This window comes from Nomascus leucogenys, chromosome 10 (assembly GCF_006542625.1).
Source record: "Nomascus leucogenys isolate Asia chromosome 10, Asia_NLE_v1, whole genome shotgun sequence".
NCBI lineage: Eukaryota > Metazoa > Chordata > Mammalia > Primates > Hylobatidae > Nomascus > Nomascus leucogenys.
Window position 1 is genome coordinate 44,056,147 of NC_044390.1, and position 26,409 is coordinate 44,082,555.

Sequence of the window (26,409 nt, forward strand, 5' to 3'; positions counted from 1 at the left end):
ACTAGCTATTTTTAAATATACACTATTACTAACAATAGTCACCTTGCTGTGCAATAGATCACCAGAGCTTATTCCTCCCATCATACTGAAACTCTGTAGCCTTTGACCAACATTTCCCCTTTTGCCATCCCAGGCCCCTCTTCCTTCAGCCTCTGGTAACCAGCATTCTACTCTCTATTGCTATGTTTGAATTTTTAGATTTCATGTGTGTTGCAGGTGATTACAACTATCTGGGCTGGTGGTACAGGGATAAGAAGAATTTACCAAGACAGCTGTAGGTCAGGAAAGGCAGATTTATTAGAGAAAGTAGGAAAATACGTTGCAAGGGTGCAATGAGCAGGTCAGCAAGAGAGGAGCTGACTGCAAAGAGACAAAGGCTTGCTGGGGATTTTATAGGATGGTGCTTGTGCTGTGTGCTGGACGGGGTACGTGCAGTACCAATAATGCCAAGGTTGCAGTGAGCTAACTTGCATTTTTCTATTAGCTGAGGGTCTGGCAATCACTGGGCACAGGAAGATTGCGAGTTATTTGTGCAGGGGGGCTATGTGTCCTGGACCATGAAGAAAGGCAGGCTTGTAGCTTATCTGCTTTATCTCTTTTGGCTTTTCCTTGGTCCTACCAGCCTGACTCATTTTCCCTAATTAGGACTCCATAATATATAAGGGAGATCATGGGATATTTGTCTTTCTGTGTCTGGCTTATTTCACTTAGCATAATGTTCTCTAGAGTCATCTCTGCTGTCAAAAAATGACAGAATTCCATTCTCTTTAGAGTCGGAATAGTATTCCATTGGGTATCTATTATATTATTTTTATTCATTCATCTGTGATGGACACTTAGGTTGTGTCTGTGTCTTGGCTGTGGTGAATAACGTTGTAATGAACATGGGAGTGCAGATACCTGACATGTGGATTTCAATTCATTCAAATATATACCCAGAGGTACATGGGAGTGCAGGTATCTGACATACGATTTCAATTCATTCAAATATATACCCAAGGCCAGATGCAGTGGCTCATGTCTGTAATCCCAGCACTTTGGGAGGCCGAGGTAGGTGGATCACTTGAGGTCAGGAGTTCGAGACCAACCTGGCCAACATGGTGAAACCCTGTCTCTACTAAAAATACAAAAATTAGTGGGGTGTGGTGGCAGATGCCTGTAATTCCAGCTACTCAGGAGGCTGAGGCAGGAGAATTGCTTGAACCCGGGAAGCAGAGGTTGCAGTGAGCCAAGATTGCACCAGTGCACTCCAGCCTGGGTGACACAATGAGACTCCGTCTCAACAACAACAACAACAACAAATCATTGCCCAGACCAATGTTACAGAGCTTCCCTGTTTTCTCCTAGGAATTTTACAGTTTCAAGTCTTACATCAATTTTGAGTAGATTTCTTGTCTAAGGGGTGAGATAAGGGTCCAATTTCATTCTGCCAGCTTTCCCACTTGGCATATGAATATTACAATCAGCTTGTCAGTTTCTACAGTAAAGCTGTTGGGATTTTGATCAGGACTGGGTTGAATCCATAGATCAACTGGGGGAAGACTCTGCTGTCTTAAAAGTACTGTCTTCCAGCATGGGTACGGTGGCTCACACCTGTAATCAAAGCACTTTGGGAGGCCGAGGGGGAGGACTGCTTGAGCCCATGGGTTAGAGACCAGCCTAGGCAACATAGTGAGACCCCATGTCTGCAAAAAATACAATAGACTTAGCCAGGCATGGTGGCACATGCCCGTGGTCCCAGCAACTCAGGAGACTGAGGTGGGAGGATCGTGTGAGCCCAGGAGGTCGAGGCTGCAGTGAGCTGAGATTGCACCACCGCACTCCAGCCTGGGAGACAGAGTGAGACCTTGTCTCCACAAAAAAAAAAAAAAAAAAAAAAAAAAAAAAAAAAAAAAAATACTGAGTCTTCCAATCTATGGGTGGACTATTTAGGTCTTTAATCTTGTTTTTAACAACTTTTTTGTTTGTGGTTTTTTTTTTTTTTTTTTGAGACAGGATCTTGCTTTGTCACCCAGGCTGGAATACGGTGACACGATCCTGGCTCACTGCAACATCTGCCTCCCAGGTTCAAGTGATTCTCATGCCTCAGCTTCCCAAGTAGCTGGGATTACAGGCATACACCATCACACCTGGCTAATTTTTGTATTTTTAGTAGAGAAAGAGTTTCACCATGTTGCCCAGGCTGGTCTTGAACTCCTGGCCTCAAGTGATCCACCTGCCTCAGCCTCCCAAAGTGTTGGGATTACAGGCGTGAGCCACCGGGCCCAGCTTAATTTTCTGTAAAAAAAAGTTTTTTGAGTATTTTTTGGTATATAGTTCTTGCACGTCTTTTGTCAAATTTATTCCAAAGAATTTCATTTTTCATACTATTGTAAATGGTATTGTTAAAGTTGCCTTTCAGTTTCTGATAGTTTATTGCTAGTATACACAAACACAATTTTAACAGTTCTAATTAAGGTACAAATATCATAAAACTCACCCTTTGTAATTGTACAACTCAATTATTTTCATAAATTTATAAGGCTGTACAAACATCACAATCCAATTCTAGATCATTTCCATCACCCCAAAAAGTTTCCTCATTACCCAATTAATCCCTGCTTTCACCTGAAACCCCAGACAACCACTAATCTGCTTCTGTCTCTATAACTTTGCTTTTTCTTGACATTTCATCTAAATGGAATGACACGGGCCAGGCGTGGTGTCTCACACCTGTAATCCCAGCACTTTGGAAAGGTGAAGTGGGCAGATCACTTGAAGTCAGGAGTTCAAGACCAGCCTGGCCAACATGGTGAAACCCCATCTCTACTAAAAGTACAAAAATTAGCTGGACGTAGTGGGTGCCTATAATCCCAGCTACTTAGGAGGCTGAGGCAGGAGAATCGCTTGAACCTGGGGGGCGGAGGTTGCAGTGAGCCGAGATTGCACCATTGCACTCCAGCCTGGGCGACAGAGCAAGACTCCATCTCTCAAAAAAAAAAAAAAAAAAAAAAAAGTTTATAGCTTTGGTCATGTAAAATCTGGCAGGACTAGCACTCCCACGTCAGACTTCTCCTTGTCTGTTTAGCATTCCCTATACACTTACAATTATTTTGTCCAGTTCCAAAAGTCCTGCTTGCATTCTGATTGCATGGAATTTCTATATTAATTTCTGGAGGACTGATAAAAAGATTTGACAGTATTCACCTTGAGTCTAAATCTCCCTTCCATTTATCAACTCCCATCCTCCCGGTTTCACTTCTTTTGGGAATTAATATCAAGTTCATATCAATTCAAAGTTAAGATATGTAGTTGTAAGTAGATGGGTCTTTGTGGCATTTGTATTGACTTCTAATTTTATTACACTGTAATTAGAGTATGTGACCTTTATGATATCAAGTCTTGGTTTGGGGTTTGTGTTTGTTGTTTTGAGACAGGGTCTCACTGTCACCCAGGCTGGAGTGTGGTGGCGCAATCATGGCTCACTGCAGCCTCAGACTCCTGTGCTTAAGTGATCCTCCCACCTCAGCCTCTCAAGTAGCTGGGACCACAGGCACGCGCCACCATGCATGGCTAATATTAAGTTTTTTGTAGATGTGAGGTCTTACTATGTTGCCCAAGCTGGTCTCAAACTCCCGGCCTCAAGCAATCCTCCCACTTCAACCTCCAAAGTGCTGGGATTACAGGCATAAGCCACAGTGGCTGGCCTGATATCAATTCTTATTTATTTTATTTATCTTTTTGAGACAGAGTCTCGCTCTGTCATCCGGGCTAGAGTACAGTGGCACAATCTTGGCTCGCTGCAACTTCTGCCTCCTAGGTTCAAGTGATTCTCCTGCCTCAGCCTCCCAAGTAGCTGGGATTACAGGCACCTGCCACCACACCTAATTTTTGTGTTTTTAGTAGAGACGGGGTTTCACCATGTTGGCCAGGCTGGTCTCGAACTCCTGACCTCAAGTGATCCGCCCGCCTCGGCCTCCCGAAGTCCTGGGATTACAGGCGTGAGCCACTGTGCCTGGCCTCAATTCTTTAGAAGTTTGAAAATGCCCTTCGTGGCTCACTGATATTTTTATGTTTCCTGTGGTCTTGAAGACAATGTGTATTCCATAATTATATCTAGATTTTTATATGATCATCAAGATTGTAACTTGTAATGTTCAAATCTTGCACTTAAATTGGATTTGCCAATTTTTGTCTGCTATGTTTCAAGGGCTCCTGGGTTTTTGTTTTGTTTTGTTTGAGACAGAGTCTCGTTCTGTCGCCCAGGCTGGAGTCTGGAATGCAATGGTGCCATCTTGGCTCACTGCAACCTCTGCTTCCCAGGTTCAAGTGATTCTCCTGCCTCAGCCTCAGCCTCAGCTGAGGTTACAGGTGCCCGCCACCACACCCAGCTAATTTTTGTATTTTTAGTAAAGACAGGGTTTCCCCATGTTGGTTAGGCTGGTCTTGAACTCCTGAGCTCAAGCAGTCCACCTGTCTTGGCCTCCCAAAGTGCTGGGATTATAGGCGACAGCCACCATGCCCAGCCCAGGCTCCTGTTTTTTATATCTTCTCCTCTTTATTTTTTTTGAGATGGAGTCTCACTCTGTCACCCAGGCTGAAGTACGGTGGCACAAACTCGGCTCACTGCAACCTCCGCCTCCCGGGTTCAAGCGATTCTTCTGCCTCAGCCTCCTGAGTAGCTGAGAGTACAGGCGCCCGCCAACATGCCTGGCTAATTTTTTGTATTTTTAGTAGACGGGGTTTCACCATGTTGGCCAGGCTGGTCTCGAACTTCTAATCTCGTGATCCGCCTGCCTCGGCCTCCCAAAGTGCCAGGATTACAGGCGTAAGCCACCACATCTGGCTTTTTTTTTTTTTTTTTGAGACGGAGTCTTACTCTGTTGTCCAGGCTGAAGTCTGCAGTGCAATGGTGGGATCTTAGCTGCAATGGTGCGATCTCAGCTCACTGCAACCTCTGCCTCCCAGGTTCCAGCGATTCTCCTGCCTCAGCCTCCTGAGTAGCTGGGATTACAGGTGCACACCACCAAGCCCAGCTAATTTTTGTATTTTTAGTAGAGTCAGGGTTTCACCATGTTGGCCAGGCTGGTCTCGAACTCCTGACCTCGGGTGATCCACCTGCCTCAGTCTCCCAGTGCTGGGATTACAGGTGTGAGCCACCATGCCTGGCCCAGATTTTTAATTATGGTAACTTTTTCAAGAAATTCTGGTTAGCCAGAGGATACCAGAGGCTGAAAAGCATAGGGGGAAAGGGAGATAGGGAGAGACTTGCTAAAGGATACAAAATTACAGCTAGACAGGAGGAACAGGTTCTAGTGTTTTACACACTGCAGGGTGGCTAGAGCTCACATTAGTATTAATATGTAGCTTCAGATAGCTAGGGGAGGATATTGAATCTTTCCAACACAAAGAAATGGTACATTTTAAAAAATTTTAAAGTTATTTGTAGAGATGGGATCTCACTATGTTGCCAGGATGGTCTCCAACTCCTGGGTCAAGTGAGCCTCCTGCCTTGGCCTCCCAAGGTGTTGGGATTACAGGCGTGAGCCACCAAACCTAGTCTCTCAGTGCGTTTAACCTCCTCACTCACTCTGCCAAAACCCACTCCTCTCCCGAAGACAGACCCCCATCTGAAGCCCAGGTCTGCGCTCAGCTTGCTTCCTGAGCCTCCCGAGGGCTCCTTGGTGGACCCCGGAGCACACGTCCTCGGTGGCCCTGGACAGATGGTCTGCACTCCGGTCAGTGGACTCCCATGTCATTATTTTCCAGACTCATTTACGTGGCGGGCCGGGAGGGCCACATGCTCAAAGTGCTTTCTTACATCAGCGTCAGGCGCCTCACTCCAGCCCCCGCCATCATCTTTTATGTGAGTACGAATCCCGCTACCAGCCTATCTTCAAGGCGGGGACACTCCATCTGCGGGGTGGTCTACACTCCTTTCCCTAGAGGAGAACCACTACTCTCTATCATTCTGAAGACAGGAAAACACACCCAGGAAATACCAGTCCAGGGCCACGCAACTAACACAGGCCAAGATTAGACCTGAGCTTCTAATCCAGGGCCCCAGCCCACATTGGAAACTCTCTGTGAGGAAAATTCGTAATTATGAAGCTGGTACAATATTCATACATATTAGGTTGGTGCAAAAGTAATTGTGGTTTTTGCCATTAAAAACCACAATTACTGGCCAGGCATGGTGGCTCATGCCTATAATCCCAGCACTTTGGGAGGCTGAGGCAGGTGGATCACCTGAGGTCAGGAGTTCGAGAACAGCCTGGCCAACATGGGGAAACCCCATCTCACTAAAAATACAAAAATTAGCCGGGCGTGGTGGTGCCTGACTATAATCCCAGCTACTCAGGAGGCTGAGGCAGGAGAATTGCTTGAACTCGGGAAGTGGAGGTTGCAGTCAACCAAGATCACGCCACTGCACTGCAGCCTGGGTGACAGAGTGAGACTCCGTCTCAAAAAACAAAAAAAACAAAAAAACCAAAAAAAACCACAGTTACTTTTGCACCAACATAATACTTTATTTTTCCCTTGCTTAAAATCACAACTTCAAAGATTCAGAAATTTCCCAAGGCTTTTCTGCAGGCTTCATAGAGAAGAGCTATCATAGCCAAAGTCAGGTTTAACCCCAACTATCAAGGAATGCCTAGAAGTTCCTTTCATGCTAAAGCGTTTATTTACAAGAAAAACTGCTTCTTCGGTCTTCTGTGACATGACAACAGTGTTTTGTTGTAGTAATGACCTACAAATCCATTCTTCTTTCTGTTAGGGTATCATAGCAACGATTTATATCATCCCTGGTGACATAAACTCGTTAGTCAATTATTTTAGCTTTGCCGCATGGCTCTTTTATGGCCTGACGATTCTAGGACTCATCGTGATGAGATTTACAAGGAAAGAGCTGGAAAGGCCTATCAAGGTAAGCTTGCAGCCCCAGAGTCACAAGTGGCTTTGGATTTTTTAATGAATTAGATATAACTCTTTCAAATGCTAGGGGCATGCCTTCTAGTTCCAATCTGACTTGACTCTTTTAAAATATCATATTTTAGAGTGGAGTTTACTCTTCATAGCATAGTTTATGATCCAGTTAGCCACCTTATTATTCATTTTATTAAGTCATCACGAATACCTGTGGCCTGTCTCTGTAACCAAAGAGGTCCACCTCTCTCTTTTTCTCTCTCTTTTTTTTTTTTTTTTGGAGACAGAGTCTTGCTCTGTCGCCTGGGCTGGAGTGCAGTGGCACATTCTTGGTTCACTGCAGCCTCCGCCTCCCTGGTTCAAGCAACTCTCCTGCTTCAGCTTCCCAAGTTGCTGGGATTACAGGCATCTGCCACCACGCCTGGCTAATTTTTGTATTTTTAGTAGAGATGGGGTTTTACCATGTTGGCCAGGCTGGTCTCAAACTCCTGACCTCAAGTGATCTGCCTGCCTTGGCTTCCCAAAGTGCTGGGATTACAGGTGTTAGCTACTGCACCCAGCCCAGTTCTGATATCTCTCACACTTTCATAGACTTTTCTTGTTTTATTTTTTTTCTTTAGAGACAGGGTCTCATTGTGTTGCCTAGGCTGGTCACAAACTCCTGGGCTCAAGCGATCCTCCCACCTTGGCTTCCCAAAGTCCTGGGATTACAGGTATGAGCCACCACGCCGGCCTCCTTTCACAGACTGATGGGAACGTCTGAACTCCAGCCGCAGACCCGTTGCTGTGCATGCAACCACTCAGAGTCTATTCCTGCCATCTGTTTTGGGCTCCCTCGCGCTCCCTGCATGGCTGGCGTGGATCTACATACCAATAAGGATGAAGTAGAATTTTATTGTTGTTACATTAAGGGGCTTTAAAAAAACCCTGCTATTTAATTCTTATGATAACAGACATAAGAAAAAGGTAAGCTGAGGGCTTAAGTCACTAGGACGAGAATAAGGACAATGTCTTTAGCTTTAGGACTTTGTTTTCAGAGATACATCCAGTGGTCTTTCTGGCCGTGTGTCTTGACTATGGACAAGTCTCCGGCATCAGCTGAGTCATGGCACAGCCTGCCAGGAGCCTGGCAGATCCACCTTGGTTAAGTCATTGCAGGCAAAATTATGATGGTAGCATAGACTTATAATCTGCACAAAATCCCTCATAGAAACAGACAGAGCCTCTAGGATAACAAAGGAAAAACCCTTCAGCCAACATCGTCAACACAAATCAAGGAAATGAAGTCTTACCACCAACTCCAGACTCTTAAGTGGACGCCCCACTAGCCTCCAGCACCATGTGTTCCCAGAAGAGAGGGCGCACGTGGAGCAAGTTCTCAGTGGGAAGATCAGAGGACCCCCAGGGGAGGTGGGGGAGCAGGGCTGCAGTGGCTTAAGCCCTTGAGGATCCCAGAAACTCCCCATAAAAACTCCTTTCCAGAAGGATAAGGATCACTAAAGACAACAGCAAGAGAAACAACTGCTGGGAGAGAAAGGACATGGAACTTGGCAAGAATATCAGGGTCAAGGAGCTGGAGCCTGTGGATACAAATCTCTCAACTGGGAAGGGGCTCCACAGAGAGGCCATGTCCCATTAGCACTTCAAAACATCATTTTAGGGAAAAAAATCATTTCAGAAATAAAGAGTGGGCAAGAAGGAAAAGAAGGAACACAGAAGCGGAGTGTGGTGGCTCACACCTGTAATCCCAGTACTTTGGGAGGCCAAGGGAGGAAGATCACTTGAGCCCAGGAGTTCAAGACCAGCTTGGGCAACAGCAAGACCCTATCTCTACAAAAAACAGCTGGGTGTGGTGGTGCATGCCTATAGTCCCAGCTATTTGGGAGGCTGAGGTGGGAGGAATGCTTGAGCCCAGGAGGTCAAGGCTGCATGCAGTGAGCCAAGATTGTGCCACTGCACTCCAGCCTGGGCAACAGAGAGGGACCCTGTCGCAAAGAAAAAAAGAAAATAAAGAACATAAGAGCAAAGAAACATGGTAGGAAACAGAGGGCCAAAAGGAAGAAAACAAATATCAGACAGAAATAGAAAGAGTTTGAGAAAACAAGGGGACAGAAAAAAACCAGGGGTGGGGCAGGTGGGGAATCTAATACGTGCATAACTGGAGTCCCTGAAGAAGAAAATGCAAGTAACAGAATCCTAAAATCCATAATTCAAGAAATATTTCCTGGGGTGGGAGGAAATGTGGAGGGTGGATCTTGAACCAATGTACTGAAAGGCATACAATGTAACTGGAAAATTGGAGCTAAAATTGGCAGCAAAAATACATGCTGATAAAATTACAGAGCTTTAAAAAAATGCTTTGGGCATCCACTCCCCTTTTCCCATTCCCACTCTCATCTGCAATTCACTTATAAAGGAAATAAATAATTCTGGCCTCAAAGTTTTCATCACCAATACTTCATGCCACAAGAGAGTGGAGCAACATATTTAAACTACTCAAAGGAGGAAAATGTAAGCCAAATTCTTATACCCAGCCAAACTGACCTTGCAGGATAAAGTCTACAGTCGCTAGTATGAAAGAACTCAAGGCAAATATCCTTACACGAGGCTTGTTTTTTTTTTTTTTTTTTTTTTTTTTTTGAGATGGAGTGTCACTCTGTCATCCAGGCTGGAGTGCAGTGGCGCGATCTCAGCTCACTGTAACCTCCGCCTCCTGGGTTCACGCGATTCTCCTGTGTCAGCCTCCTAAGTAGCTGGGATTATAGGTGCGTGCCACCAAGCCTGGCTAGTTTTTATATTTTTAATAGAGACAGGGTTTCACCATGTTGGTCAGGCTGGTGACTTTGTGATCCACCCACCTCAGCCTTCCAAAGTGCTGGGATTACAGGTGTGAGCCACCACACCCCACCAATTACATGAGACCTTGAGGAATCACCCAGAGAATGCGCTTCAGAAACCAAAAAGTCACTGGCAAAGGTGAATATATCAAATTATAGAACTAAGATTAATGATGAGAGATAAAGGGGACAGAAGTGTATGCCACTATTATGCACTGGCAATATCATACAAAAACAGGGACGAGAGAAAGCACATGGAAAAGTATATGCCAACTGAGGAAAGTATGCCAGACAAGCTGCCAATAAGGAAGCCACTTTAAATTAGATGCTGGGAGGAAGAGAACACCTAGCTAACTTCATTATTGCTTATTATACACAATGTCTAAAAAAAGAAGAAACTAAGGCTATTATATGCTCAGTTAATAATATATCTTTAAAAGGGGACTAAGGGTATTATATATAATATATACATATATGTGTACTATATATGTGTATAATGTATATATGTAATATATGTGTATAATAGATATGTATATACTATGTTTATGGATATATGTATATGTGTATAATTACATGTCTCTTATACATACAGATACATATACATATATAAGTACATATATACATATATGTATAATACCTTTAAAAGTGGACCAAGGGTATTATATAAGGATATAAGATATATATGTATATGTTATATATATGTATATATTATAGGTATATGTATAATACATGTGTTTTTATATACACAAATATATATATACATAATATATAACATATACAACAAATATATAATATATAGCATTAAATATATGTATAATATATGTATATTATGCCTATTACATATGTATAGATTGTGTCTATTATATATTATATAATATACACATATATAAGAATATATCCTTATATAATAATACCCTTAGTCCCCTTTAAAATATATTAGTTATGATATATTAGCTATAATAGTTACAGTAACTCTCAGAACAAAAACACATCCTTCATACCTACCAAAAGACCATTAAAAAAGGAGGTGTGCTTAGAATACATGAAATAATTAAAATTTAACATTTAACATTTAAACAAAGGAGGGAACAAAACAGACCATACTGTAAAAGACTCTACATATAAAGCCTTGTATAGGAGGACCCCTCAGAATACCTTCCTGGTTGATGTTTTCTTGTAGACTGCTTATCAGGATTTTTTGTCATTGCTATTTTTTGCTTATTAGTTTTTAACACCCTAAACTATAGAATCCATGAATCTCTAACTGCTCTCATTTCCAGCTGATATTTATATGGAAAAATTAGTATTTGAATCCCCAAAATGTAGTATAAACTTTTAATAAAATATGTGATAAAAGTTTCAAGTTACATTCCAAATTCAACACACGTCAAAATCACGTGTAGGTGTGCTGAAAGTCACGCGTAGGCGTACTGACAGTGTGAGGTGTGAGCATCTCACGTCTTGCGAGACCATGTTATTGCATTAAAGGCAGTCATTGGTCAACAGCCATGTTAATTGTTTGGTCACCAAAAATTATTTTAAATGCAGTTTACCATCTAATATAATCTGTGTTGGGTAACATGTTATTTATATGTGCATTTACTGTGTTTTGGTTGGGAATTTGAGGTTTCTTTCCTTTTTTTTTTTTTTTTTTTTTTAGATGGAGTCTCCTCTGTCGCCCAGGCTGGAGTGCAGTGGTGTGATTACTACTCACTGCAACTGTGCCTCCTGGGCTCAAGCGATCCTCCCACCTCAGCCTCCCAAATAGCTGGGACCACAGGTGCACGCCACCACACCTGGCTAATTTTTGTATTTTTTTGCAGAGATGGGGTTTCGCCATGTGGGCCAGACTGGTCTTGAACTCCTGGGCTCAAGTTATCCTCCTGCCTTGGCCTCCCAAAGTACTGGGATTACAGGTGTGAGCCACCGCACCTGGCAGGAAATTTGAGGTTTCCTATGGTGAATGTAAAAGAAGGGACACAGGCCTGGGGGGTTCTTCCATAGAACATCACTCTTCAAGGACGCAAGACTGACAGTAAGTAGAGGATGCTTGTATACAGAAAGATAAAGCACCACGAGAGAATGGAGACCAGACTTATCATTATATGAATAAATGAGCTTACTCCATTTAAATTGGACTTACATCACCCATTGAAAGTAAAAGATTTTTCAGGTGGATCTTCAAAGCTGTGAAAAATTAAAAGAACAGGCAGAGAAATATCAAGCAAATGAATATACAGAAAAACGGGCTGTGATCGTATCAGACAAGTGCTCAGGCCCAAAGCATTACTTAAGACAAAGACAGGCCATGCTAAAGGCTAAAATCCACAGTGAAGAGATAAGTTTTGAAAACCTATTCACCAAACCATATAGGAACCATCTTTACGAAGCAGAAACTGCAGGAAATCCAGGGAGGGAGAAACACATTAATAACAGGTGACTGGGAAACACCTCCTTCAGGCCAAGACAGATCTGGACACAGCACTGGTAAAAGTGACTGGAGATCTAAAATATAGCAAGATAGATCTTAGAGGTTTTTATCAAGCCCTGAACCCCAACAACAGCGAGTATACCTTTTTCAGTTGCAAATGGGACCTGTCTGAAAACTGACAGCTTTTAATGCCATGAAGAAAACCCTGATATTTCAAAAAAACCCAGAAATCAAAACAAACAAAAAGCAAATAACATTCTCTGTCTATAATGAAACAAAACAGGAAATTGAGAAAAGAAAAAAGTTAAACTTTTGGGTCCAAGAGGAAATATTAATAGAAATAGAACAAAAAAGTACATAAATTCTGGCCGGGCGTGGTGGCTCATGCCTGTAATCCCAGCATTTTGGGAGGCCAAGGCGGTTGCGTCACTTGAGGTCAGGAGTTCGAGACCAGCCTGGCCAACATGGTGAAACCCCATCTCTACTAAAAATACAAAAATTAGGCCGGGCGCGGTGGCTCACGCCTGTAATCCCAGCACTTTGGGAGGCCGAGGCGGGTGGATCACGAGGTCAGGAGATCGAGACCATCCTGGCTAACACGGTGAAACCCCATCTCTACTAAAAATACAAAAAATTAGCTGGGCGTGGTGGCAGGCGCCTGTAGTCCCAGCTACTTAGGAGGCTGAGGCTGGAGAATCACTTGAACCTGGGAGGCAGAGGTTGCAGTGAGCCGAGATTGTGCCACTGCACTCCAGCCTGGGTGACAAAGTGAGACTCGGTCACACACACACACACACACACACACACACACACACACACACACACACACAGAGTACATAAATTCCTAGAAATAGCAGTAATGATGACAGGACATATAATCTATGAACACAGCTTAAATAGTGCTTTGAGGAAGCTCCATTACATTAAATATATCAATAAAAATGAAAACAAATTAAATAGACAACTTCAAAAGCAAGATAAAGAACAACAGAAAACCAAAAGAGAATAGAAGGAACTAATAAGCAGGAAAAAAACTTAAGGTATTGGCCGGGTGCGGTGGCTCACGCCTGTAATCCCAGCACTTTGGGAGGCCGAGGCGGGCGGCGGATCATGAGGTCAGGAGATCGAGACCATCCTGGCCAACATGGTGAAACCCTGTCTCTACTAAAAATACAAAAAATTAGCTGGGCGTGGTGGTGGGCACTTGTAGTCCCAGCTACTTGGGAGGCTGAGGCAGGAGAATGGCATGAACCTGGGAGGCGGAGTTTGCAGTGAGCCGAGATTGCACCACTGCACTCCAGCCTGGGTGACAGAGTGAGACTCTGTCTCAAAAAAAAAAAAAAAAAAAAAAAAGGTGTTAGAAAAAACAGAAATGAATGAATGAGTGAATAATAATCAGGCTTTTTGAAAGTTTTCCTTTTTCAATGCTCTGGAATAAATTAAGCAATACTGGAATTGTCTGATTTTTAGAATTTCCCTGTGATTCTAATGCAACTAAGATCAGTTTTAGTAAATTACATTTTCCTAGAAAATTGTCCATTTCTTTTAGGTATTCAAATTTATCTGTATAGAGTTGTACAAAATAGTCTTATGATTTGTATTAATCTTTAGAACATAACTTATGTTGTAAAGATTAATTGCCCATTTTTAATTTGTTTGTGCTTCCTCCTTAAGGTTAGCTATTGATTTTATTGATTTTTCAAGTTATTTTTAGACTATAACATTGATAGCAAACCTTACAAAGGTAACATTCACAAAAAAAGGGAAATGTACTGACCAATCTGACTTAGGAATAACGATATAAAAAATCTAAAATAAAATATTAACAAACAGAACCCAGTTACACTAAAAAGATAATATATCATGACTAGGCCCAGTCTATGCAAAGGTAGCTGAAGACTAGAAAATCCATTAACTAAAAGTTTAATTCAGGGGCTGGGTGTGGTTGGCTCATGCCTGTAATCCCAATGCTTTGGGAGGCCGAGGCGGGCAGATCATTTGAGGTCAGAAGTTCGAGACTAGCCTGGCCAACGTGGTGAAACCCTGTCTCTACTAAAAATACAGAAATTAGTTGGGTGTGTTGGCACATGCCTGTAATCTCAGCTACTTGGGAGGCTGAGGCAGGAGAATTGTTTGAACCCAAGAGGCAGAGGTTGCAGTGAGCCAAGATCATGCCACTGCACTCCAGCCTGGGTGACAGAGACTCTGTCTTGGGAAACAAAACAAAACAAACAAAACACAGTCAAAGGAAAAATGCAATGACACTTGAAAACAAAACAATCCCAGCAAACTGAACTTTGCTCCTAATAAGAGAATGCCAAAATTAATCTCTGTCCTTGTAAAAAGATAATGAGTACTCCAATCACCCAGGTTATGGTCTTTATTTACTTATTTTTAGACAGAGTCTCACTCTGTCGCCTGGGCTGGAGTGCAGTGGCACATTCTTGGCTCACTGCAGCCTCCGCCTCCCGGGTTCAAGCGACTGTCCTGCTTCAGCTTCCCAAGTTGCTGGGATTACAGGTATCTGCCACCACGCCCAGCTAATTTTTGTATTTTTAGTAGAGACGGGGTTTCACCATGTTGGCCAGGTTGGTCTCAAACTCCTAGACTGAAGTGATCTGCCTGCCTCAGCCTCCCAAAGTGCTGGGATTACAGGAGTGAGCCACTGCACCCAGCCTCCAGGTTATGGTCTTTAAATGCCATTTCCTGCTAACAAAGCTCTCTGGAGAAATGGATGAAAACCCAGGTCTGGCTCTGGAGAGATGAACGAAAACCCAGATCTGGCACTTCTTGTCACCCAGAAAACAAAGAGGCTTTTGGAGATCACTGGCGTCCCATTCCCAGGGCCCAGGACAGTGTGAAGGGCTCCTGCTGCCCCACACAGGACCTTCTGAACAACGTGAACAATGACTACAATGGATTGAAACTCACCACGTATAGAAAAACCCACAGGTTTGAGTTGCCTTTGGAGGTCTCAGGGGCCCAACTTGTCATTCTGGAAACACACAGAATAGAGTGCTGGTCCTGCCCTTCCTGTATGAACTGCAATTCAGAATAACCAGAAAGTTGAAGTACTTCATACAGCATTTCAGATAATTGAGGAAGAAATGACAAATTAGAAAAATCACCATTTTGCAAACCCTGATGAAACAATGAAGGCAACGATCGTCAGTGGATGCTAAAACATTAAACAGTTTATCTTTTTTTTTTTTCTTTTTTGAGATGGAGTTTTCTTCCTGTGGCCCAGGCTAGAGTACAATGGCGCGATCTCGGCTCACTGCAGCCTCTGCCTCCTGGGTTCAAGTCATTCTCCTGCCTCAGCTCCTGAGGAGCTGGGATTACAGGTGCCTGCCACCACGCCCGGCTAACTTTTGTGTTTTTGGTAGAGACGAGGTTTCACCATGTTGGCCAGGCTGGTCTTGAACTCCTGACCTCAAGGGACCCACCGGCCTTGGCCTCCCTAAGTGCTGAGATTATAGGTGTGAGCACCCACACCCAGCCACAGAATTTTTTAAAAAGTAAAGAAAATTTTTAAAAGGTATAGATGAAATAAGATTGGCAAAATTACATTAAAATTATTGAAATTGGAGGAGGGGGTACATGGAGTTCATATTTGTTTTATAAAAATCGGTTTTTTATAATGAAAAATTTCAAAAAGAAAATGAGTACCCATGACCTGTTTTTCGCCTCCAGGTGCCCCTAGTCATCCCCATCTTGGTGACACTCATCTCTGTGTTTTTGGTTCTGGCTCCAATCATCAGCAAGCCCGCATGGGAGTACCTCTACTGTGTGCTGTTTATGTTAAGCGGCCTTTTATTTTACTTCCTGTTTGTCCACTACAAGTTTGGATGGGCTCAGAAAATCTCAAGTAAGTACCAACAGAAGGGCCGTTTGGCTTCTGTGAGGTGCAGGCAGGCACGGCGTCCTCACCTGTCCTGACTCCAAGACCTCTGTCACAGTGTCTCACCCTGCTGGCAGATCTCCCTTGTCCCAGGAGGACACATGCCCACGCCCTCACTGTACACCTCTGGGTCCACCCTTGGTTGTTTTGTTCCTGTCAATTACTGTAATAAGTAGGAAGGGAAAGTACTGTTTTCTTTTCATTTTGGAGACACAGTCTTGCTCTTTGCCCAGGCTAAAGTGCAGTGGCATGGTCATAGCTCACTGCAGCCTTGAACTCCCGGGCTCAAGCCATCCTCCCACCTGGGCCTCCCAAGTAGCTGGGACCACAGGCACACACTACACCTGGCTATTTTTTTTATTTTTTGTAGCGAAGGGGTCTCACTAGGTGCCCCAGACTGGTCTTGAACTCCTGGGCTCAAACCATCCTCCCACCTTGGCTTTCCAAAGTGCTGGGACTACTGGCCTAAGCCACTGTACCTGGTCATTTTTCTTTTCTTTTCTTTTTTTTTTTTTTGAGACACAGTCTCACTCTGTTGCCCAGGCTGGAGTGCAGTGGTGCGGTCTCAGCTCACTGCAACCTCCACCTCCCAGGTTCAAGCGATTCTTGTGCCTCAGCCTCCCGAGTAGCTGGGATTACAGGCGTGCACCACCACGCCCAACTAATTTTTGCGTTTTTAGTAGAGATGAGGTTTCACCATGTTGGCCAGGCTGGTCTCAAACTCCTGACCTCAGGTGATCCACCCGCCTTGGCCTCCCAAAGTGCTGGGATTACAGATGTGAGCCACTGCGCCCAGCCCATTTTCTTTGTTTTGAGATGGAGTTTTGCTCTTGTTGTCCAGGCTGGAGTGCACTGGCACGATCTCGGCTCACTGCAACCTCTGCCTCCCAGGTTCAAGTGATTTTCCTGCCTCAGCCTCCCGAGTAGTTGGGATTACAGGCACCTGCCACCATGCCTGGCTAATTTTCTTGTTGTTTTGTATTTTTAGGAGAGTCAGGGTTTCATCATTGTTGGCCAGGCTGGTCTTGAACTCCTGACCTCAGGTGATCCACCCGCATCAGCCTCCCAAAGTGTAGGGATTACAGGTGTGAGCCACTGCGCCCAGCCCCATTTTCTTTTTAATTGCAAAAGACACACAACATAAATGTTTCTATCTCAGCCACTTTTCAGTGCAAAGTTCAGTAGTGTTAGGCATATTCCCACCATCGTGCGCCTCATCCTGAAACACCATTCTCCTTTGTCTGATATGCAGACATCATCTAAGAGGCCTAGCAGCATCGCAAAGACACACAAAAAGTCATGGCCTTGGCCTGGGGAACTGGGCTGGGGCCCAAGCCTTCTAATGCCAAGGGCACAGGGCTCACTCTTTCAGCAGTCCTGACCCTCATCAATTTTAGGACAGTTGTTTAAAAGTTTAGCTACATTAGTAGCCACTTTTGCTTCTGAAAAGAAAGCACTTGTGTCAAAGTACATCAAAAGAGACTGAATTACACTTTAAAAGTCTATATTGGGCCGGGCGCAGTGGCTCACGCCTGTAATCCCAGCACTTTGGGAGGCCGAGGGGGCAGATCATGACGTCAGGAGATCGAGACCACCCTGGCTAACACGGTGAAACCCTGTCTCCACTAAAAATACAAAAAAATTAGCCAGGCATGGTGGTGGGCACCTGTAGTCCCAGCTACTCAGGAGGCTGAGGCAGAAGAATGGCGTGAACCCGGGAGGCGGAGCTTGCAGTAAGCCAAGATAGCCCCACTGTACTCCAGCCTGGGCAACAGAGCGAGAGTCCGCCTCAAAAAACACAGAAACGAAAAGTGTATATTATATTCACAATGTTTTATCCTTTACAACAGATTCAACGGCAGGAAACCCTATTTATTTATTTATTTATTTTTTGTATTTTTAGTAGAGACGGGGTTTCACTGTGTTAGCCAGGATATTCTCGATCTCCTGACCTCATGATCCGCCCGCGTAGGAAACCCCATTTCTAAAAGCCTTTAAGACTTCCTGGGCATCCTCATGGGGCAGTGAGACTATCTGTTTCCTGGTCTTCCTGTACCCAGTCCCTCTCCCTCTTCCAGGAGCTCCTTGAGGACAGGAATTGGGCTGTGTGCAATTTAACTCTGGCTGCAGCAGCCTGTAACAGCCAGTTAAGATTTATTAAGTGAATGTGATTAAAAGCCTGCCTGTTTCTCCTGTTCAGCTTGTCTGAACTGGAAAGTGCAATCGCCCCTCCAGACACTCCTAGGAGGTTTTTATTTCTATTCCTGCAATTCTGGGAAAAGACAGAAGCCAGGAAAGCATGAAATCCAACCAGAAGGCAGGAAAGCTGGCCATCCCCTGAGCACAGGGTCTAGGTGACGCATCACCAAAGACTGAGAACAATGTCACCCTCACCCACAACTCCAGTGAAACTTTTGAATTTCAGTCTAACTAACTACTCATTTTTGACTCTTATTTCAGAGCCGATTACCATGCACCTTCAGATGCTAATGGAAGTGGTCCCACCGGAGGAAGAACCTGAGTAACAAGCTCCGTCTCTTGTAGCCAAATCAAAGCTGAATTTATTTTCTTAAGCAGTATTTGTGGTTATTTCTTCCTTTTTTTCTTATGAATAAAATATACTCAGATGTTTAAAATATTGTTATTTTTAGATATTCTTAGTTCTCTGAGTGGGGGTTCTAGAAAGGGGAAGTGGAAAGTGTTTGCTAAAGTTGTTGTCAGGTGAGATGTCACCTAACAGAAGGCAGATGCTTAGGGAAGGGCTGAATAAAAGCCACCATTACAGTGGCAGCTACTTAACAAAGAGCATATCACACTTAAATGAAGGGTGTTCTTTAAACTCAATGTCAATAAGGTCTCTTCTTCTTTTATATAAAATGGATGACATTTTTGCTTTGATTGATACAGATTTAAAAACAACAGTAAATTACTGGCCAGGTGTGGTGGCTCACGCCTATAATCTCAGCACTTTGGGAGGCCAAGATGGATAGATCGCTTGAGTCCAGGAGTTCAAGACCAGCCTGGGCAACGTGGCAAAATCATGTCTCTACAAAAAACAAACATAAAAAAAGTATTAGCCAGGCATAGTGTTGCACACCTGTAGTCCCAGCTACTCCAGAGGCTGAGGTGGGAGCATCACCTGAGCCTGGGAGTTGAGGGTGTAGTGAGCCATCATCATGCCACTGCACTCCAGCCTGGATGACACAGACCCCAACTCAAAAAGTAAATAAATATATAAAAATAATATTAAAGTACGAATGTTTCTCACCCACTCTCCCCTACCCTAAAAGTACTGGTGCCCTGTGCTGAGCCTGTGATGTGTGTGGCATGTATCTGCCAGGATGAATGTCAAGAGCTGAGCCTCCATCCAGAACCCTCCACAGCTGGTGTGCTCATCATGAGGGTCGCCTACGTTGCCAGTCAGCATTGCTGGCTCCCTAGCAGCCTTCACGGGCGTTTTAGTCAAACCAGAAAGTGTGGTGAGTAAAGTTTTGTTCAGTGTTTGGCATTCAGGGAAAGTACTGTTTTTTTTTTTTTTTTTTTTTTTTTTTTTTTTTTTTTTTGAGATGGAGTCTTGCTCTGTCGCCTTGGCTGGAGTGCAGTGGCGCAATCTTGGCTGACTGCAAGCTCTGCCTCCCGGGTTCATGCCATTCTCCTGCCTCAGCCTCTCCGAGTAGCTGGGACTACAGGCTCCCGCCACCAAACTCGGCTAATTTTTTTGTATTTTTAGTAGAGACGGGGTTTCACCGTGGTCTTGATCTCCTGACCTCGTGATCCGCCCGCCTTGGCCTCCCAAAGTGCTGGGATTACAAGCGTGAGCCACTGTGCCCGGCCGAAAGTACTGTTTAACAAATGTAAAAAGCAGCATTTCTGTGAAAACAGTGAAACTTTATTGATGATACACTGCAGAAGACATCCATACCACAACTAAGTATGAGCGATTTTAGAAGCATAGAGACAAAGGCACTTTCACCTTGTATTTTAGATATTTGCCCAAAACTTGAAATCAGACATATTCATAGCAGTACAGAAAACCAATGACTAATTGTTCACATAATCAGCATCCTATATCCTACAAAATGTTAGAGATTCAGATATTAGAAAATTTGAATGTCTGAAAAAAGAAACAGATCTAAGCATGCAGTTGTCCTCCCTGCATTTTCACACGTGCACAGCAAACACATTGTCACTAGCTATTATCATTTGCTATGTTGTATGAAAGAGACTCGACGCACCTGGGTGTAAACAGCAGGCAGCTGGTGCGCACAGGGAGCCACTGGACGGCGGCCTTGTCTCTGCTCCCAGAGCTCCACCAACAGGGCAGCAGCCACATGCAGAGAAACGGACACTGATATGGGTGTTAGAAGAGCTCCACAGTCAAAACCTTTGCCAGCAAAAAACACCAGAACTTTCTACTTCCCAAGAGCCTGCCCAATTTAGCTACGAAAAAGGAAAATCACCATCTTACTTCATGGGCCGATTCGATACCTGCCAGTCACCCTGCGAAGGTCATAGCAGTGACCTGGGCACACTCCCGGCAGCTGTCCTGGCTGCACAGCGTGTCCTCCCAGGAGAGGCCAGGGCTCTGAGCCCCCATCACAGAGCCACTGGGCAGAAAAACTGCCCAACCCAGCAGCACTCGGCAGGCGCTCCCTGAGACAAGGCCAGGCCACACAATGAGGGGATGTCTCATTTTACAGATGAGAAAACTGAGCCAGAGTGTGATCCAAACCTGCTCATAGGACAGCTTAATGACAAAATTCGCCTCTAGTTCAAGCGGTGGCTTCTGCTGGGACATACATAAGCCTGGGCATCGGCGCTGTCTGATACAAAAAAATAATAAAGATCTTGGGGCCGTCACACAACACTCATGTTCTATCCAAATTCTTTTCCATTCTGAGGCGAAGCTGATAAACAGACACTGAGTGCACAGGACTTTTAATTTCCCAATAGCTCACCTTTCTCACTTTTTCAGTCAACAAAGAAACCCAAAGCACAAAAGCCAGCCTCTGGGTGTGGCCATGACTACATACACTCCTCCCCTAAACCTGGTGACCCCTCAGTGCTGCAGCCACAATGCGGATGGGGTGGCGAATGTCTGCAGGACTCACGACATGTAGGCGTTCAAAGGTCACCCCAGGCACCCCAAAGGCCCTTGTAAATTTCCACTAAAAAGCAACCTTTGTGCCATCTGCTCAGGACTCTGCGGGTCCAAGGGATTGTTTAGAACCAGCAGCTTCACCCCGGAATGCCCTGGGTCTTACTGAGCAATCCGATTTCTATCCTTGGACTATCTCTTCATCAGAAGTCAACTTACTCTGAGGAGCTATCACTATCCAAGAATGCTAACGCTATCAATTCATATAGATGGTTATGTTAAATCCCACTATCTCATGGTTGAAAGGGCTGGTTCAACAGTTGCTGAGTGTAAGTGTGTACATTAGAAACCTCAATTTATATGTGTAAGATCAGGTTTGTAGCAACATATCAAACAGAGGTCTAGGTGAAAAAAAAAATGAATGGACTGACTCCAGACAGCGCGTTTCATCACCCAGATGCACGCCTGCTCTGCCAGGGTGAGCGGCGAGAGGCGCCGGACAGGACAGACAAGCCGGCGGAATCAGACCACACCTGCCATTTCTCTGTGTCCACCCTCCTTTGATGGTCTTGTCATCAGCCTATTTTTAAGTCAATGAAGAATTTCTCACTGTTACCAAGTCCAGCACCACAAGGTGACAGTAATCATTTATCCTTGAGGTAAAGAAAGTTTTGGTTGGCCGGGTGTGGTGGCTCACACCTGCAATCCCAGCACTTTGGGAGGCTGAGGTGGGAGGATTACCTGAGGTCAGGAGTTCGAGACCAGCCTGTCCAACATGGTGAAACCCTGTCTCTACTAAAAATACAAAAATTAGTCAGGCATGGTGGCACACGCCTGTAATCCCAGCTACTCAGGAGGCTGAGGCAGGAGAATTGCTTGAGCCTGTGAGGTGGAGGTTGCAGTGAGCCAAGATCATGCCACTGCACTCCAGCCAGGCCGACAGAGCAAGACTGTCTCAAAAAAAAAAAAAAAGAAAGAAAGAAAGAAAAGAAAGATTTGGTTATGACTGACTGTTTTCTTAACTTTTGGTCCCATGGCAATATCCATTTTTGTTCAACATCTTCCAGCTGCTCTTGAGGACGTCATTCACCTTCTCATTCACTCTCACTGTCGTCATCCTCTGAAGTGCTGCTACTGTCTTCAACCACCTCTGTCACTGTGTACGGCAGGTTTTTAGAATTCACTACTAAAGGAGTAAGATATTATAACAAATAAGTGTAGACTAATCAGCAAATCTTTATTTCCCCCCATTATTTGGGTCAATGCAGAAAAAAAATGCCTTGGGTTCCAGCTCTATGTATCTTATTTTATATTTTCATTATTTTAGGTAAGAAATGAGCAGGTCAAATTGGTCTGCTTATAAATAATTTATTCTTCTAGGAAGAATATCTGTAGTGTGTTATTAAAAGGTGTGTTTATCACCAAGCGTTGAACAGTACTCAAACCAGAACATTTAGCACCAAGATCAACAAAGAGAAAACTAATTTCTCAGGGCTTGACGTGAACGGTCCACTTCCACCAAGGCTGAATTCCTAAGTGGGTGATGGTGTCCCTCACTGCCCTCAGAACCTACAACCCCTCTGAGAGTGGGCGCTCCACGCCTTACCCTTGGGGAAGTGGCTGTCCTCTTCACAGTCTTCCCAGTGATCAAAATCGAAAGCCACATTGGGGTTCTGTTCAAGAGAACAGCTGACAGTGAGTGCATGAATATGACACACGCAGGGTAAAGACCACCCGCTGAGTGCATCCCAACTCACCCTCTGTCTGAGTAGGTGAAACCATGCCTCCCTTCTCTCTTTGGCCAGAGTGATAACAGGTTCATCGTTTCTAATCACACATTTGCAATCATCTTTCCTTATGTTGCCCCGCAGCTCCAGATCAGCCAGGTAAAATTTGTCTCCCGCCCAAGCACTGGGTTTATAAAAAGAAATAAAGTCAGCCTTTTAAAATGCTAGAAATTATTTCTATTTTACTTTATATGACTATACATAAACCTACCTGAAAATGACTCTATCCCTTAAATACTGACACTTGTAGTCCTTTACATTCCTTATTCTTATCTTTAAGATGACGACATCTTCTTTTTGGAACCATTTTATTTGTGGGTGGAAGCTAGAAGAAGAGAGAAAGACCTGTGCCTTCATTGATCTTATTTACTGGGTAAGGGACGCCGACTCCTCCATGCCGAGTGGACGTACCTTTTCAGAGGCAGCTGTGCAGTTCTGCTAATGGAGGCACCTTCAGTGTTTCCAGATAAAGTTTCTGCACAAAATCAAGGTCAGATTTTCCTACAGGTTATTTATATGTAACTCCATCATGTACACACACATATATATATACTTTTTTGTACCTTACACAACTTCTAGATGAGGAATCACATAAAAGTGTAAATTGAGTAACCCTAGTATCTAGCTGCAAAGAACAGTTAGAAAAAATTAAAACCATTACATAGGTAAATAAAATTTTAAAATTTTTATTTTATTTTTGAGATGGAGTTTCGTTATTATTGCCCAGGCTGGAGTACAATGGTATGATCTTGACTCACTGCAACCTCCACCTTCGGGTTCAAGTGATTCTCCTGCCTCAGCCTACCAAGTAGCTGGGATTACAAGCATGTGCCACCACACTTGGCTAATATTGTATTTTTAGTAGGAATGGAGTTTCACCATGTTGGTCAGGCTGGTCTCGAACTCCTGACCTCAGGTGATCCACCCGCCTCGGCCTCCCAAAGTATTGGGATTACAGGCTTAAGCCACTGTGCCTGGCCTAAAATTTTATTTTAAAATAAAAACACCCTTTGACAAGTATTAAAATTCAATGACCAGGAAGTAAAGTCACTCATTTGAAAAAGAACCTCACTGCAGTGGCTGGCCTTGGATACAAACATGCAGGCTTCTCTGAAGCTATCTTGACCTGCCAGGATGCCCTAAGGACAACTTCAAGGACAGCGGCCAGCACGCAGGAGGAGCCAGTGCTGGAAATGACATATTCTCAAACAATGCAATGTGAACTTCTCAATCTCCAACAGGCGAGGCTTCCATCCAAATACCGGAGTAAGAATGTTCACAGCTGCTGGAATCACAGTAGCCTGAGATGGAAAACAGATCCACCCTCTGTGGTTTATTCATGGTATAGAATACAATGGCAAAGAAACAGACTCCTGCTGAGAAAGCGCCATCCTCAGTGTCACGTGCCGCCTGCCATCGAGTGGCCTCAGGAAAAGAGTGTGCTGACCCAGCGACGTCAAGAACCTTGGAGAGCACAATCCCTGAGCCCTTCTGAGAGGCGGCGAGCAGAGGAAACCTGGGGTGGCCTGGCCTGATCACAGAGCTGGGACTGATCCTAAAGACAGAGCCCTGAAGCTGGGGTGCGAAGGAGGCGGTCCTGCCACCGAACGCGAACAAGAACAAGACACTGCTTCTGGGAGCAAGAGGCCAGGTTCCTCCTCGGAGCCGTCAACCAAAAAGGGACTGAGGGAGTCTCAGCCAACTTGAGGCTGATTTATCCAAGGTTGAGGATGTGCCCCGGGAAACACAAGTCACAGGAGCGCCATGGCCTCTGCTTTTCCAAAGGGGCTTCCTAAACATCTGTGTCTAAAAGGGAGAGAAAGCTGGAGGGAGAAAGGGCGGCGGGGGGCAGGGCAGGACAAAGACAATCACGCATCCCCTCGAGCTCAGGAAAGCTAGCTTTACACAAGATAAAGTGACATGTGACAGGAGACATAGAGGACACGGGGCTGCGATCCAGGGCTATGAAGTGACAGCTGTCTGCTTGGGAACAAAAGCAGACAGCCTTAGACCCAGGTCCAGTGCGTAACTTCCCCTTTGGCAGAGGGAGTTTAGGGTCCCGAGATTGTGTTTGCTTGCACAGAGCACAGCTACAGCTAGGAGGGCAAAAGCACGCAGCAGCCCCCGAGCCGGGCCACATGCAACACAAACAACCCCACACCCGCGTCCTCCAGAAGCCCTGCCTGGCACAGTGGCATGCGGGTGGCACATCTGCAGAGGAGGGCACGGGGTCCACCTGAGACCGACCACCTGCAGCAGGGCTGGCAGATGCTGCGGAGGAACGCTGCCCTAACTGTGATGACCTCTGAAGCTCAGGCCTTGCCCCTCACCAGCCTGTGGCGGCACAATGGGTGCATCTTACTTTTCTAGCCACATGGAGACACTGAGTATCCAAAATCAGAAACCCTGCGGGAAGCTGAGGCAAGAAGAACCATGAAGAAAGTGCATGATATTTTCCTTCATCTGCCTGAACCTGAGCAGGAGCCCAGAGATGAAGTCTCTTCCAGCTGAGACAACGGCTCTTCCAGGAAGGTGGCCAAGTGCCTGGTGGCTGCAGTGGACATCTAATAGCCAGAGCTTCCCAGTAGAGCTCAGTAAACAACTGCATGTCCTCCAAGGGCTATGGTTTCGGGGACCCACCTGGCTGCCCTGACGTCCCCTTTGGGCCCCACACCAGGCTCTATGCAAAATGCAAATCGGCCAGTAGCATGGCCTGCGACAGTGCAGACCTGCTTCAGCCCCCTCCGCAGTCTACTGGATCCCAGTCTGCTACCGTGGAATAAACACTGCTCTGGGAAAATCCTCTTAATGACAACTGTTGTCCCAATGACCCTGTTCCTCTGACCAACTGGTCTTGCAAATTCTCTTTCCCAGAACTCTTCAGAACCCTTTTCCAGTGGATCCCACGCAGCAAAACCAGTTGCTCCCCACTGTGGCCGAATCCAGGGGCAAACTTTATGAAGAGAAGGTGTATGTGCATTTTAACAGCTACATCCAGTCCCCCACATACCACTCGGCTCTGGAAGATCGTTTCTCCTCACCTGCACCTCTCACCTCACCAGCCACAGTCACTGCCAGCAAGAGCAGCACATGGGACTGTGATGAAGAACCTGGGTTTGGACCACGGCAACAACGAAATGCATCTAAACCCATCCTTCCAGATGACCCCCATCCTTCACAACAATCCCCTCCCACCCCCCAAAAAAAAGCCGTGTGGGGAAATGGCTGGAAGAATTTCCTTAGGAAACAACTTCCAGAACATACCCAGAGATGCATGGGAATCACACAGGCAGTGGGCAAGGCCGCCTTTGTCACAGGAGCCACCTCTGCGGCTCCTCCTCCCACACTCTCCATCCTCAATGAGGAATGAACCTGTCAGGGAGCAAACCACCCTCTGGGGCTCTCAGCACCTCAGCTGCGTTATCTGTGGGTTTCACTGTTTTGGATGC

The 26,409-nt window shown here is 45.0% G+C and overlaps 2 protein-coding genes across 2 annotated transcripts in view; one reads left to right on the forward strand and one right to left on the reverse strand.

Annotated features, from left to right (window-relative positions):
• SLC7A9 (solute carrier family 7 member 9) overlaps positions 1-18,711 on the forward strand; it is a 31,386-nt gene extending 12,675 nt beyond the window's left edge. Inside the window, exons 9-12 of the mRNA XM_030820250.1 lie at positions 5,749-5,845; positions 6,758-6,907; positions 15,868-16,042; positions 18,536-18,711. Coding sequence (XP_030676110.1) covers positions 5,749-5,845; positions 6,758-6,907; positions 15,868-16,042; positions 18,536-18,600 — 487 coding nt within the window. The 3' untranslated portion in view covers positions 18,601-18,711. The remainder of the gene's footprint in view (positions 1-5,748; positions 5,846-6,757; positions 6,908-15,867; positions 16,043-18,535) is intronic.
• Positions 18,712-22,167: 3,456 nt separating this feature from the next.
• Positions 22,168-26,409, reverse strand: part of TDRD12 (tudor domain containing 12) — a 110,186-nt gene continuing 105,944 nt past the window's right edge. The window contains exons 29-33 of the mRNA XM_030820248.1: positions 23,372-23,435; positions 23,172-23,285; positions 22,931-23,084; positions 22,780-22,846; positions 22,168-22,359 (exon numbers count right to left, since the gene is read on the reverse strand). Of these exons, the coding sequence (XP_030676108.1) occupies positions 22,268-22,359; positions 22,780-22,846; positions 22,931-23,084; positions 23,172-23,285; positions 23,372-23,435 (491 nt within the window). The 3' untranslated portion in view covers positions 22,168-22,267. The remainder of the gene's footprint in view (positions 22,360-22,779; positions 22,847-22,930; positions 23,085-23,171; positions 23,286-23,371; positions 23,436-26,409) is intronic.